The sequence below is a fragment of the Mesoplodon mirus genome (assembly GCF_964341445.2).
Source record: "Mesoplodon mirus genome assembly, chromosome: 10".
Classification (NCBI taxonomy): Eukaryota; Metazoa; Chordata; class Mammalia; order Artiodactyla; family Ziphiidae; genus Mesoplodon; species Mesoplodon mirus.
In genome coordinates this window covers 41,556,348-41,570,459 of record NC_138986.1, presented here as the reverse complement: position 1 = coordinate 41,570,459, position 14,112 = coordinate 41,556,348, and the positions used below count along the sequence as shown (strand labels likewise).

General features: G+C 37.4%; 1 protein-coding gene across 2 annotated transcripts in view; it reads right to left on the bottom strand.

Moving 5' to 3' along the window:
• Positions 1-1,961: 1,961 nt before the first annotated feature.
• MAN1A1 (mannosidase alpha class 1A member 1) overlaps positions 1,962-14,112 on the bottom strand; it is a 181,948-nt gene continuing 169,797 nt past the window's right edge. The window contains exon 12 of one of the 2 annotated variants that reach the window (XM_082633925.1): positions 1,962-2,068. In XM_082633925.1, the coding sequence (XP_082490051.1) occupies positions 1,996-2,068 (73 nt within the window). In that variant the 3' untranslated portion in view covers positions 1,962-1,995. Of the gene's footprint in view, positions 2,069-12,521; positions 13,072-14,112 lie in introns of those variants that run through there. The other variant, XM_082633924.1, reaches the window with a different exon arrangement.

Below are 14,112 nucleotides of genomic sequence, written 5' to 3'. Positions count from 1 at the left end.
TCTCATACTTACTGGCTCACTGTGTTAGTGTTTCTAGGATAGACCCAGAATTAATGTTTTAATGAACACTCCAACTGCTAGGAACACCATTCTGGAACATATTAACCCAGTCAGAGAGCTGCCAGTTAGGCTGGTATTTGGTCAACAACAAGCATTTTCTTCCCCACTAAAGAGAGTAATGGAATTAATTTAGCATTTCCTAGCTTGTGGTATCTGTTTCAACATAAATTCCTATATAGGGATCGACTGCACATATAACTATAAAACAGAGTATTGGGGGAAATATTTTGATGAGGAAAATCAGAACACAAGCACAAATCAGGTCCTGGCTGATGATATACAGGCAACCGATACATGTTCTCAGGAACAGCATTTAGAAAATGGACTTAATGAAAATCAATCACCTCTGTATGACTTCCCATTGCGAGAAGCTGGTATCTGCAGCTAATCTTAGTAGTTGGAACGAGTGTGGCAATGCTTCAGTTAATTCTGGGTGATTCTGGGTGATTTAGTTTTGCTCCCAATGGATATACATTTTCCGTTCATGAGTTGCTTTGTAACAGAAGTGTGTCTCAGGATCGAGACTGTCACTTTTTGATGACCTAACAAATACATAAAACAGTTTTTAAAAACAGCATCCTGGCGACTTGAGAGAATCTGCTTGGCTTCCCGAAGTGTATAGCTCACCAGGACGCAGCTTGCCTCTTGCCCCAGATTGCTGGTCTAGCAGAAAATACACAGGGTGCCATACACAGTAGCAACATCTTTTTCACATGTGCATCTCTTCCTTTGTATTCTAATAAAATCTCCCAAATGAATAAAAAAGAGGCTCAACTTCTTCACCATATGTTAACTGGGATCACAGAAGAAAAATGAGCAATTTTAGCAGAATTCTCTAGATCTAAATGGTGCAATGAACCTACATTTGGAGAATTCCTAGGTTAACTGAGCTACAGTATTTAACTTGCTAACTGTAGCATCTAGCTACAACAGTGGTTTCCAATCTTTTTCAGGTTACAGACTCTCTTCCTCCCACTTTGGGAGTCTGGTTAAAGTTTTAGATCCTCATTCCTGAAAAATGCACATAGAGGTATACCCTGATTTTCGTAAGTTCACTTTTCAAAAGTTCACTTTATGCCACTTTACCAAAGACCTACGTTAGTACTTGTTTTCGCTAACCAAAAGAAATCCAAGGAGGATTTTCGATTTTACAAAAAAGGCAAAAAGTGAAAATGGTGTTCAGCATGTGTCTTGCAGTGAAGCCGTTACAGAGGCAGCTCACACCTCGAGCAGCGACAATGTCACCACCAAGCTCCTTCCCTGGGAACTATGCTCAGCATCTCAGCATCCAGGCACCATAGCTTTGAAATGTGTCTGTAAACATCTGGGCTCTATCTCAATTTATTTTGTGCATCCGTTAGCAAGATGTATCCTAAGGTAATTGCTTCTTCCATTTCGGCTTACGGAAGACTTTTTGGACAGTGAGGAACCCTGTACACTCACAGGCCCCATTCATAGACCTCTAGGTCAACAACTCCTCATCTGACACCATGCCAGAAGTTTCTTGTGTTTATGTTCTTTGGTGTGCTCTCTAGAAATGTGCCCAAATTTGCTGTTTATATTGAAACAGGTACACACACTACACACATACACATATGTACGTGACATTTTCTCTATTAGAATGAATAAATGAAATAATATATGAAAAGATATGTCATAAAAAGCCAAATATGAGAATGTTGATATTATTGTTGCTATTATTATTACTTGCATTGGCCATTTAAAAATTCAGCACTAAAACTTTTGGTCGATGCTGCAGCAAATAATTTCTTTTATGGAAATTGCTTTAAAATATGACCTTTACATTCTTATAATCCAAACTGCCTCTTTATTCTTATTTCATTCTAATAAATCTTTTAAAAAATCACAGCACACCGACTCACCAATCTTTGTGGGACATGTACTTTGCGGTGTATACTGTATGTGAAGTCCTTTTCATTCTGTGAAAAAACCACTTCTCCGTAGTACTCTGATGGGCTTGCACCTTACTGTAACTCCGACAAAGGTCCTGCCGAAAACAATTTAATTCTGACCTGAATTTGTAATGTTATTAATTACATTTTAGGCAAGTCAACTGCTTGTTTGTTTAACTGATTTCTTGTTATAAACTGATTATAGACCATTAATGTTCATTAATATACCAAATTAGATTTCACATCTTCTGCATTATACACTGGAAATGACACCAGTCCACACTTTGACAGGATCAGTTAAAAAGAATGCCTGTTGCAATCACACTCTCCTGTGTAATTTTGGAAGTAGATAACCACTCAAGAACAATTTATGAGCTTGCTAATTCTTTTTTTCTCTCTCCTTGCCTGTAGCGGTAATATACAGCTCTGATATGGAGAGCCCTCAGGAGTGTTGTCTAAATGAAATTCTTACAGTGGGGCGGAAAATAACTTATGAGAGGGATAACTTTGTTCCAGCATATGGTTTATGGACTTTTGCTTAACATCTGGGGAGAAGGAGTAGGGAATGTGGGGAGCTGGGAATTGGAGAAACACACTGAGAGAAGAGTAGGGAGAGAAACAATGTTTATTTCCCATTTTGAAAAATAGCATCTCAGCTCAGTAGAATCAAACTTGAACTAACGGACTCACACGAAATCTTTGACAAAGAAAGCTCTCTCAATATATACATTTGTTGAATGCCTGAAAGAGTGGGTGCCACCTATTGATATGGATTGAAATCAGAAGGAAAAAAAACAAAATTACATTTATACTGTTAGTCCATTTGGGCTGCTTTAACAGAACACCATAGACTGAGTGGCTTATAAACATCAAACATTTGTTTCTGATAGTCCTGGAGGCTGGGAAGTCCAAGATGAAGATGCTGCAGGGCCTCCCTGGTGGTGCAGTAGTTGAGAGTCCGCCTGCCGATGCAGGGGACGCGGGTTCATGCCCCGGTCCAGGAAGATCCCACATGTCACGGAGTGGCTGGGCCCGTGAGCCATGGCTGCTGAGCCTGCGCATCCGGAGCCTGTGTTCCTCAATGGGAGAAGCCGCAGCAGTGAGAGACCCGCGTACCGCAAAAAAAAAAAAAAAAAAAAAAAGATGCTGCAGATTCGATGTCTTATGAAGGCCCTCTTCCTGGTTCACAGATGACTGTCTTATTGCTGTGTCCTCCCTTGGTGGAAGGGATAAGGAAGCTCTCTGGGGTCTGGGATCTCTTCTTATAAGGACACTGACTCTATTCATGAGGGCTCCACCCTTATGACCTAATCACCTCCCAAAGCTCTACCTCCAAATACCATCACATTGGGAATTAGGTTTCAACATATGAATTTGGAGGACACAAACATTCAGTCTATAGTACATACTCATTTACTAGATGCTTATTATATACTATGAGCTACAGTCAAAGATGAATAGGCATCATTATGATATTTTCTATAAAAAGGAAAATATATCTTAAATATTGTTTTCTAGCAATCAATTTTGGACTTCAAAGTTGTTCCAATTTGTCACCTAGTACTAGACATTTGTTTCAACCAACCTCCCAAATTAGATATTTTGGTTGTTTCAACTTTTACAAATAACACAGAGTAGCAACAACTAGCTGAAAAAAATAATTTAGCAAAATGAGAAAAGCTCTGCTCCCAATTTTGAAATAAATGACAAAAATGCTTAAATTCTGGACCCACAAATTGTTGCAAAACACTATTCTATAACAAAGTGATCAAACCTGGCAACAGTGACTGAGGATATTAATTTTGGACCAAATTATAGTGCAGACCGGCCTTATATTTGTCCAATTTATGAAGTTAAATTGCTTTTGATAGGTTGTTTTGGTCTAAATCACTAGTAGAGAGAGAGAGACTGGCAACAAATAATTGCAATATAATGTAATAAGTACACCCATTTAGGCTTATCCAAGATGCTAACACAGCAAAAAGGAGGAAGACTGGGAGAGGTTCATGGGTGACCTTTGAACTGGGCTTAGCAGAGTAGGCATTTCCATCTAAACCCAGTGAACAATGCAGAGAAAAATACTCCAAAATGTCTTTAAGTAAGTAAAAAAAAATCAGGATTCTATGCTGATGAGTATTATTAACCTAATAGGGTCAGTGTTTTTAAAAAAAATCTAAGTTCTCTCTCGGAAGACCATTTAGCTTTCATCATTTTTATGTTCCACTAAGTGGGGTATAAAACTAGGCTGATGTATTTGGGTTGGCAGATAAAGATTTAGAAAAGTGCTACTACCAGTCATGTGAAAATTTGGAGTTAAGATCAATTGTGATCCAAAGCAGGGTGACCAAAGGTTAATCACTGACATCTAAAACGATCATTTTGATGGCCATACCTTCTTCAGGTTTTATTTTAGGCTTATCTGTCCTATTTTCTGAGAACAAGCACTTCACGGACTCACAGATTTCCTTCTCTGAAGTCTATTCTTTGACTGAAAGCACTTGTTAAACTTTTTGGATCTTTCACGGATGGGCAAATGTGGCTTCTCACCAGCAAGTTCATCACTGAGATATGAAGGCTCAAAAATATGTTCAATATTTTTGCTCTGCAGCTCAGGGAGGACTCATGGATCCTTGCAATCAAGGTTCTCAATCTGCTAGTTTCTAGCAGCTGGTAGCCTTAAGGCTTGTCTTTTCAATGAAGACCTCTCAAGCTAAGCAGAGGTTCCAAATGGTGAGTCTAGCTATAGCTACTTTTGTGACGTTTACCTGTTTCCTCTCATATCTATTCCCTGAACTTCCTCAGCTTGGCTCTGCATCTCAGGGAACTACATTTCGCAGACTTCTTTGCTCTGTTTTCCTGGTAGTCTTGACTAATGGAAGCATTGGTAAAAGACTGTTAAGGTAGGGGAAAGGAAGAAGCCAGTGTATTTCTCTTATTCATTGTGCTTCTTAGTGGTGTCTCTAGCAGTTGCTGTATCACCTTCATGATTCTAGCTCCTCTTAGATTATTCCTTCCCTCTGTGGTCTCAGTTTCTGCTGTGAGTCCTCCACTGTCGATCTAGCTCATGCTCCAATCACTTCTGATCACTGGTAACATCACGTCCACCTTGTGTCTCTCCCGCTTCTGCCCCAGATAGTGGCATACTGCAGTTGCTAATTGCTGAATTTCCATCAGAATTCACCATCCACTGTTTGGCGTCTCAGCTCTTCTATCACCGATGTAACTAATTCTTTGTGTTAAATTTCTTCTTTCTGAGACTGAGTGGTTTCTGTTTCCCTGGCTGATATACCACTTGTAATAATTACAAAGCTAATGACCAAAAAAGAAACTGGAGGAATTCTCAATTTAGACAAATCTGTTCACAGTGTGATGCCTGCTCCTGAGAATCTAGGAATCTTGGTATCGTAACCATTAGAATCACAGAAGAAAGGTTTCTCCAACTTTCTTTGAGACGTGGGGCATGTCGGTAGTTTAAATAAAGGTCTCAGGGCAGTTCCTAATATGTATTGGGGAGCTGCCAAGTAACCTCTGTCCAGTGGAGTAGTAATTGGCACTTGGTCTTGAATTTTCCTCTCAGGAGATAAACTACAATCTCGTTGCCAAATAGATTTTTTTTTCTTGCTTCTAGCTTTTTATAGAAATATCATGGGCAAAAAATGTAATATAGCATATTTTTGCAGGGTCGGGACGTATGTATGTCTCATTTTTCCCTTTACACCTTTTACTCCAAAATAGAATAAAAATTTATTTTAGAGAGTATTCAAGACTCATTTTAAGCAGAATAGCCTGTACAGTTTTAATCAATAGATAAAGACCCTGGAGGAGTCTTTGCTCTTGCTCGGACATGCTGAATCTCCTATTTAAAGAATGAGCTGTGTACATGAGCCAAGAATGCTTTTTGGTTTGGCAGCCTTTATCTGATCTTTGGGAGAGGTTAAAAGCCCAGATACACAATGTGGAAATGTTGAAACTTCTCCTTTATGCAATCAATCATCATTATATGAGGAGGGGGAAAGAAGAAAAACATCTATTGTATACCTTTTTTTAAACAGAAAAATAAATCCAAGATCTTGTGAAGATTCATTATTTTTATTTACGTTTTAATCATGGTTTTGACATATTATATGGTTTTTATCTAGCGTTTAAAGAAATCCTGCATATTGACTTGTAATACTGACAGAAGTCACTTTCAGATTTTCAGGGACCGATTAATCTCTCTGAGAGCCCTTGTTTTTCTCCCTCTCTGTTATTTGCTCATTTATATTAGCACTTCCACTAGAAGTTAGAGACAAGAAGATAAGGTGGATGAGAGTGAAAATTCTAATCAGTCATTTTTGTCACCATTAGAATGGTTGAAGAAAGGCCAGCTTGGGAAAAGGAAGCTGAACTTATTAGGAAGAAAATTACAATGTAATTATTAATGGATTTGCTTGAGTCCTAAAATCCTTGGTCCTATTACTAGAGAGGATTACAAAAAGGCTGCAGTAACTACAGAGGAGTCCTTTCTCCTTTACATCACTGACAGGGCCCCTCGTGTGTTTCATTGACCAGAAGAAGCCAGTCTCAGATGTGTGAGCAGCCTTTATCTATGATGGCTCAAATGAACAAACAACCCCTCATCCCCCCAAAACAAAATAAACAAACAAGCCTAACCCTAATGGTGAGAGAGTCTCTGGTGTGTCTGTTGACCTTGCCAGCGGTGTGTAGTCCAGAAGCAGTTAAAATGCAGGAATACAGCTTGGACTCCTGTGGGTTTTCCCTGAGACAATTGATATATTTGGAACATACTAAAAGATAAGAAAATTGTCCTATTTTTGGTGAGTTTGCTTTTGCAAGTACAGTGAATAAAATTTTCTAATGACAGCTTATAATTAGGTATCTCACAGTTAAGGTAAACACTAGATTACCCACTAAAAATAGAATCTGCATTCAGTTTTGGAGATAGAAATACCACTTTGAGTTAGTAGAGCCTAGCAGAGGCTGTATTCTGTTGCAGTCAAACTTAAGATGAAAATTCTGTTTATACTTTTTTGAAGAAAAGTTTGAGACTTTTTCTTCATTCTTAGCACTTTGTTCACTCTTTACCAGATGCTCTCTGAGCGCCTGCTAGTGCAGGATGGGTGCAACCAGACTGAAAACAAATATATGCCAGATGCCATGTTGTCTTATATTTATATTAATTAATAAGCCATGGCACCTTCCTTTGAAAATTTTATGTATTTTTGCATATTTGCCCTTTTTCTAGTCTTTAGCTCTGTGCAGACAAGAAGCAAGTGTAACTTGCTCTCTGCTGAATCCCTAGGACCTAGGATAGTGTCTGATACACTCTGGGTGCATAATAAACATTTGTGGAATGAATGAATGAGTAAACATATAGTGACACTGGGGTGTGATGCATGTGAATAGGAGGCTGCATAAAGTCCTTTGGAGAGTCAGAAGAAGCAAGAACAAATTGGGGGAAGAGAGAGGCAGACAGGTCACAAACATGTAAACCGAGACTTAAAGGAAGAGTAGAAGACAGACAGGGAGGGCCATTTCAGGTAGAGTCCAGAAAAGTGAAAGTCAGCAAGAGTGTGGCTGCGGGAGGGAGGGGAACCGTGTGACTTTGTCAGGCAGAATCTGGGGCAGAACTGCAAGCCCCTCTTCAGGAGTGAAGAGTCTTCTGTCACCGGGGGCGGGAGCGGGGGCGGGGTAGGGGGTGGGAAGTACCAGAAGAAAAGGCAAGGGTCACTCTCACCTAATGCGTGTCTCCACTGCTGTGGAAACTAAGGGTTTGTTTGTTTGTTTGTTTTGGAGGAGGGGGACAGGTAAGGGGACTCAATCAAAACCACTTTATGCATTCTTCTTTGGATATGATTATTTTAAGTCACTGTAAGTGCTTTTCAAACATGTAAGCTGATTTTGGAAGCAACGCTGGCTCCCTCAGAAGTTATTTCATCCATCTTTCCTAGTTCATAAAATTGAATTTGTTGGTTTCCAAAGCTACTCTGGGATGAAAACAAAACTATACTTCAATTTTAAAAGCAGTTCTTAGCTTGCAGTCACTGTTTTACTTTCATGGGATTATCTGAATATACCAGTGATACAACTGATAGTAATGCTCTTACCAGAGCAGCAATCAGGTGGGTTGAACCCTATTTCTTTTCTTCTACAAATGTTAAAAGAAAACCTCTTGTTCTTCAATAAAAAATATGTGGAAAAGTCTTCAATTACTGCATCATACTAGTGTGAAGAAAGAACTGGATATTTCTGTTCTCATGTCAGAAAATAAGAGCTAAACTCTGACCTTGGAAGATGAGCAATAATATGTGTTTGAAGCAGTCTGATTGAAGGACAGCATCCAAAAAAGCCTAGGGTATTTGGTTGGAAATGGCAAGCAAAATAACAGCAAATGTGTTCTCATAACAAAATGAGCTGGAGGCTTCCCAAGGTAGAGAGATGATTCTTTCTAGCTCTTTCTTACAGAGCTAGAAATAGGGGCTGGGATTCAGGGACTGAAGGCATAATCCTGCCAGGTATAGAGCTAAGAACATGTACGTATATTAGCTATTTTAGTCCTCACGATGTAGGTGTTATTATTCCCATTTTACAGATGAGAAAATGAAGGTTTTGATGTCTTATAATTTGGGCATGGTGGCCTCTAGTCCATGGATGGAACATTCCTGGCTTGTGTACTGCTGTTTCCTGCTCCAGCATCCACAACAGACAACACTGAAGGCACAGCCTAGCTGCTCCACCTAGGCTGATCACTCCTCTCATTTTACAGATGAGGAAACTGAGACGTAAAGACTTCAAGGGCTTGTTCCAAATCACGCGGGAAGGTAATAATAGAGCCACGTTTGGAACTCAGTTGTCTTCTCAGTGAAGTCTGCTTCCCATTGGCCCAACTGTACCTACTTTCTACCCCTTCTCTACTGCATCATATAGAGAAAAGAGACTAGAGGGGTTTTAGTTTAATAGTGGCATTTAAAACATATAGAATTTTGCAACTCCTTGCTAAGACTACATTAAGTCACAAAGTTATAAATCTGGAAATAGCAGATAGCAGTGTGAATAGCAGTGAAATTTACTTAGGATTTATTTAACTAGTGAGGTTAAAGTATTGTATTGACTGGCAGGGTGGTGATGAGGTTTTTCACAAAGAAGGAAGAGACTTAATCTGTTTCTCCTTCTGTCACTTACTAAAATAGAGGCCTTGGGGTCCCAAGAAGCCAAAGCTGTCACGTCCATGAAATGGGACCAATAGCACTGTGTTTGCCTTAAGAAGTTGATATGGTGACCTCCCATCCTGGTTCTAAGCAGTGATTCAAAGCTATGTGTTTCTACTTTCCACCAACAACTATAAAAATTGAAAGTCAGGAACAAAGTTCTTCAAGATTCTGTGAATGAGAATCATCACTTATTTCTCCTAAAAGAGTTAAAAAATAGAACAAAATAAAACAAACAAAACAAAGAGCTCTCAGGTGTTAGTCATTTTCTGGAAAATGCTACTTGAAAATCAGTACATTTTATGGCCCTTTTTGCAGAATTATGAATTAATATGTGTTCATAGCCTAAGGCCAAAATATCCCAGGATGCGGAAAAGTTGCTATGCATCTATGACTGTTCTCTCTAAGCTTTCATGGTAATTTGCATTCGCTGGGGAATCAAATGGATCTGTAACACAAAATTACATTAATTTATTAGTAAGTAACAGCATGTCTTAAGGAGATTCAAAGTGATCATAAGTCAAAAAATCTTTGGTGATTAGCATTGCAATGAATGTAAAAACGCGGCAGGGGTGGGGGGGCATAGGTGGGTGTGGGTGGAAATGAAGGTCCTTTTCAGAGGTCATTTCCAAGAACATCTTATATATTTACATGGCACGTGGCCAAACTAGGAATTCTGTGTAGTCTGTGCAAGTGACAGTCATGTTAAAATTCAACAAGAAGAAACAGTTTAAGAACTGACTTTAAGAGCAGCTATTGGGAGAAGAAAGCAAATGAAACAAAGGAGTGATTGAAGTTAATATTTTTAAGATTACCTCAATAAGAAAAGAGTTGTTTAAAAATCCAATGTAAATCTGTTTCTTAAAGATTTAGGTGTACGGCTTAGTGTTCAGAAATGCTTTTGTGAAAGGATGAATCTACGTTTTCCAAAATGATCCAAATTATGTTTCAAGTTGTTGTTGTGCTTAAACCTTGAAGTAGAAACAAAAATTCAGAAAAAGGTACATATGCTTGTCATGACTTGCTAATTAATTCATGATTTCTTCGGCTATCTCAGGACTTCCACCTACCTATAACTTAAAACTGTGGCTCTCGACTTTAGTATGCATAGGAATAACAGAAAGAGCTCATTAAACATGGATATTCCAGACCACCCGCCAATTTTGATTTGCTCAATTTAGGGTAATGCTCTGGAATCTGTATTTTAACAAGACCTAGAAGAGGTTCTGATACAGGTGAACTGTAGCCCACACCTTGAGAAATACAGCCTTAGACCAATTTCCAAGGGTGAACTCTGAGTTTACACCTTTATGTCGGAGTGGCTGGTTGGATATAACATATGCTCTCATATATTGTTCTTTCTTATGAGCATAAATCTTACCAAATCCCTGTGTCTGGTAGCACAGAGCCAGGACAGAAAAGAGTTCCTGACCTTGGGAAAATTCCCCAATTTCCTCATATTTAAAATAAGAGAGTTGGACTAAATGCTGTCTAGACTCCTATGTAGTTCTAATAGTTTATGTGCATATCTGATGCCTGGCAAACATTTTGTAAAGATTATGACTCATGTGTTGGCCAATGTAGACGGAATGAGCCAGGAAAAAACAGAGATCAGTCTCTGGGTCATTACATCAGTTAAAAAGATGAAATAAGATTTCCCCTCAGCCCCAACCTAAGGAGCTAGAAGGTCAATTAGATAATGAACTCTGTGCTTAAATTAAAAAAGATCTATGTTGTTTTCCTAAAAATTTAAGCAACTGTCTACATATAATTATCAGAAATTAGATGTATTGATTGCCAAGTTGCCATCACTGTGTGGATGGTTGACAATTAGTATGAATAAAAATCATGCTTAGAATCTTTTTAAATAATCCTGTCACCAACAGAGTAAACACAACCAACGTCATTTGTGTTACAAATAATTGAATTCAGAAGGTTCCCATTTGACTAACTCTACGTTAAGTGAAAAACCAATTTCTTTGCTTCATGCTATTGAAATAGTTTTTTTTATATGATATAGGGACTGTGAGATTAAGTTACAGAAAACAATAGTAGGCTATTCAAACAGAAACTCTGAAAAAACTCAGTATTAAAGAAATCATGACTTAACAATTTTTTTGGTGTGTATTTTACACAAGGCCATACATGGTACCTTAATGATATAAATGGAGTAAAAAAAAAAACCTGTTGGTTGAGGGTTGATTCCAGTCATAAATACCAATTTACTCTATATTTCCCTAAAACTACTATATGTAGCAATAAAAAAATTACCCATTCTTACGATTATTTATTTAAAACAACAGCATGTTATGTAATACTGGTAATTAATATTTTAAAAAAATGTACTGCTTTTAAGACATTTGCAAATAGCTGTAGCAAAGCCTATGAATATGAGGTAGAATCTCATTCATTCATTCATCTGTTAACCAAACATTCAATGTGTACTACCAAGTGTGAGATGCCACTCTAGGCACTGGACATGGCAGGGAGAGAAAGCCCCAATAAAGTAACTTTCTGTTTGCATGGGGCTTAAATTCTAAGAAGTTAGACATACAACAGACACTTAAGGAAACATATATGTTATATAACTAATGTTAAATAGAAAGTAAAATAGAGTCAGGGGCAAAGGGTGATGGGGAGTTTTATATTGATTTGTCAAGAAAGCCACTCTGATAAGGTGCCAACTGAGCAGAGGCCTGAATAAGGTGAGGAATGAGCCAGAAAAACATCTAGGAAAGAGAGCTCCAGGTAGAGAGAACAGCAACCCAAATGTCTGAAACATTTTTAAAAGTACCACCTGAATTTGAAAAACCTACGCTTTAAAAAAAATATTGTAGGCTCTCTTGTAGCTTAAGTTGTCTCTTTTCTACTAAGCCTCTTTGACCACTCAAATCCTAGTGACCTCCTGCCTGCCTGACCATCTACAGCAGAATTAACTTCTCATTTAACACAACGAAATGCTGTTTTGTTTTGTTTTGTTTCAGCGGTGGTGGTGGTGGGGGAGTTTGATCTCCTCAATTGGACTGTAAACTTAAGAGCAAGGACCATACTCTTTATGTTATTTCTAACGCCAACTCCCTGCCTCTACCCTACCTGCCCTGGTGTTCACCATATTTTAGATTCTTAATAAAACTGTTTGATTAACTAAAGATGGTTATGCAACATTATTTGCAATTTAAAGTTTTTAATGGGAAATATTTCCTCATCACAGTTCTCCGGGTGTGGTACGGAATCACTGTTAGGATCTAATATTTCCATTTGCAACTGTACACACTCATCCCAACATATTCAAAAGCTTCCTTAAAAGGAAAAAAAAATGAGGAGATATATTAAAAGGCTTTATTTACAATAGAGAAATTTTACAAATATAGTTTTTAAAAATTATGTGTCGAGCTATCATTTCCCATAACATTAGAGATTTATATAAAGTTGGAAATGACAGAATGGATTTGAGTACAAATCAAAAACAATCAATGGAAAGAACTGGTAGCACATATGAAGGCATCATGACAAACACCACTGAGTTCTGTAAACTGCCATACAACTTATATGTGTAATATTAATTGCACGACGTATCCCCAAACAAATGCAGAAACACAAAATTAAGTGCTATTTTAATTATTCACCTTTTGGGATGTGAAAACATATGTAAACTTAATTGCACCGTTTTTGCTGAAAATGAATGAAAGACAGCATTTACCTAAGGACTTCAGTTGTTTAAAATAATTAATGCAAAATATAACTTTAATTAAATTACATCACCATAATATTAATCTCTTATCTTGTTTACATTTTTGGTGTTTTGGGTTTTGTTAAAATATCCACGTTCTAGAATTGAAATACCTTTGTTCTTGCCACTGGCCGAGCAACACACAGTAAAATCTTCTTGCCTATTTATTCCAGAATACAAAAGGTACGTCATAGTGAAGTGTGTACATACAACCTGATTTTTATATCCTATCTGCTGCAGAAATACCTATCAGCTTGTGCTCTTTCAAATCAGATTGAAAAGCAAAGAAAATAAATTAATTTAAATTGCTAGTCCAAGGACATTCATGTGAAAATTATAATCTAAATACATATGGCCCAATTTTAACAAGAATCTTCTATATTTTGCCTTTAAGTCCTGGGAATAGCAATCATGACGTACTAAGGGATCTTTTTCACTTACTAATTTTATTGATTTATTGTTTGAATGAATAATATTGAAAAAGGGCAGGTCACACAAGGTGGTCCTTTCAGACAAAGGAAATCTTTTGAAACACTTTCAAAAGCTGAAATAGCTAAAACAACTAAGTCTATTGAGATCTAAGAAAATAATTGTCTTAAAAAGTATTAGGTTGAATCACATGAAATTGCTGATACTGTAGTTGAAAATGCAGGTGGTCAAAATCTTTGTACCTCATTATATGCATTATCATATTAGTCCTTTCACGGGAATATATATAAAATATGAACAAATATGATAAGAAAACACAAGGTGTCACCAGATCTATTTTTGGGAAAGCCATTCAAATCTCAAAAAATGCTTTGAAGAGTCATATAATCATAATTATTTTGATCTGCTACAGGATTGTAGGGGATTGGGAGTGTCCATTCCTATATGTTACTTCTAAGCAGAAATCGCTATGTTGAATTTAACCAGACAAAATACACTACATCCTAATTTGGCCTAAAAGTTTATTAGATTTTCCTCAATTGACCATGAATAGATACACTGGCAAAAATTCTTTCAGAGTTAAATCCTGCTTTCATAAACTGAAATGAAATAATTTACTACATTTGAGAAAGGGCTCTTTTCAAATCTGAAAAACCTGAACAAAATGTAATGGTTTCTTTTTTTCGAGAAAAAAGAATTAAAGATGAAATGCAAACAAAAAACCATATGAAATACTCACCCTCTCTTCAGAGAGAGCCCCAATTTCTTCATA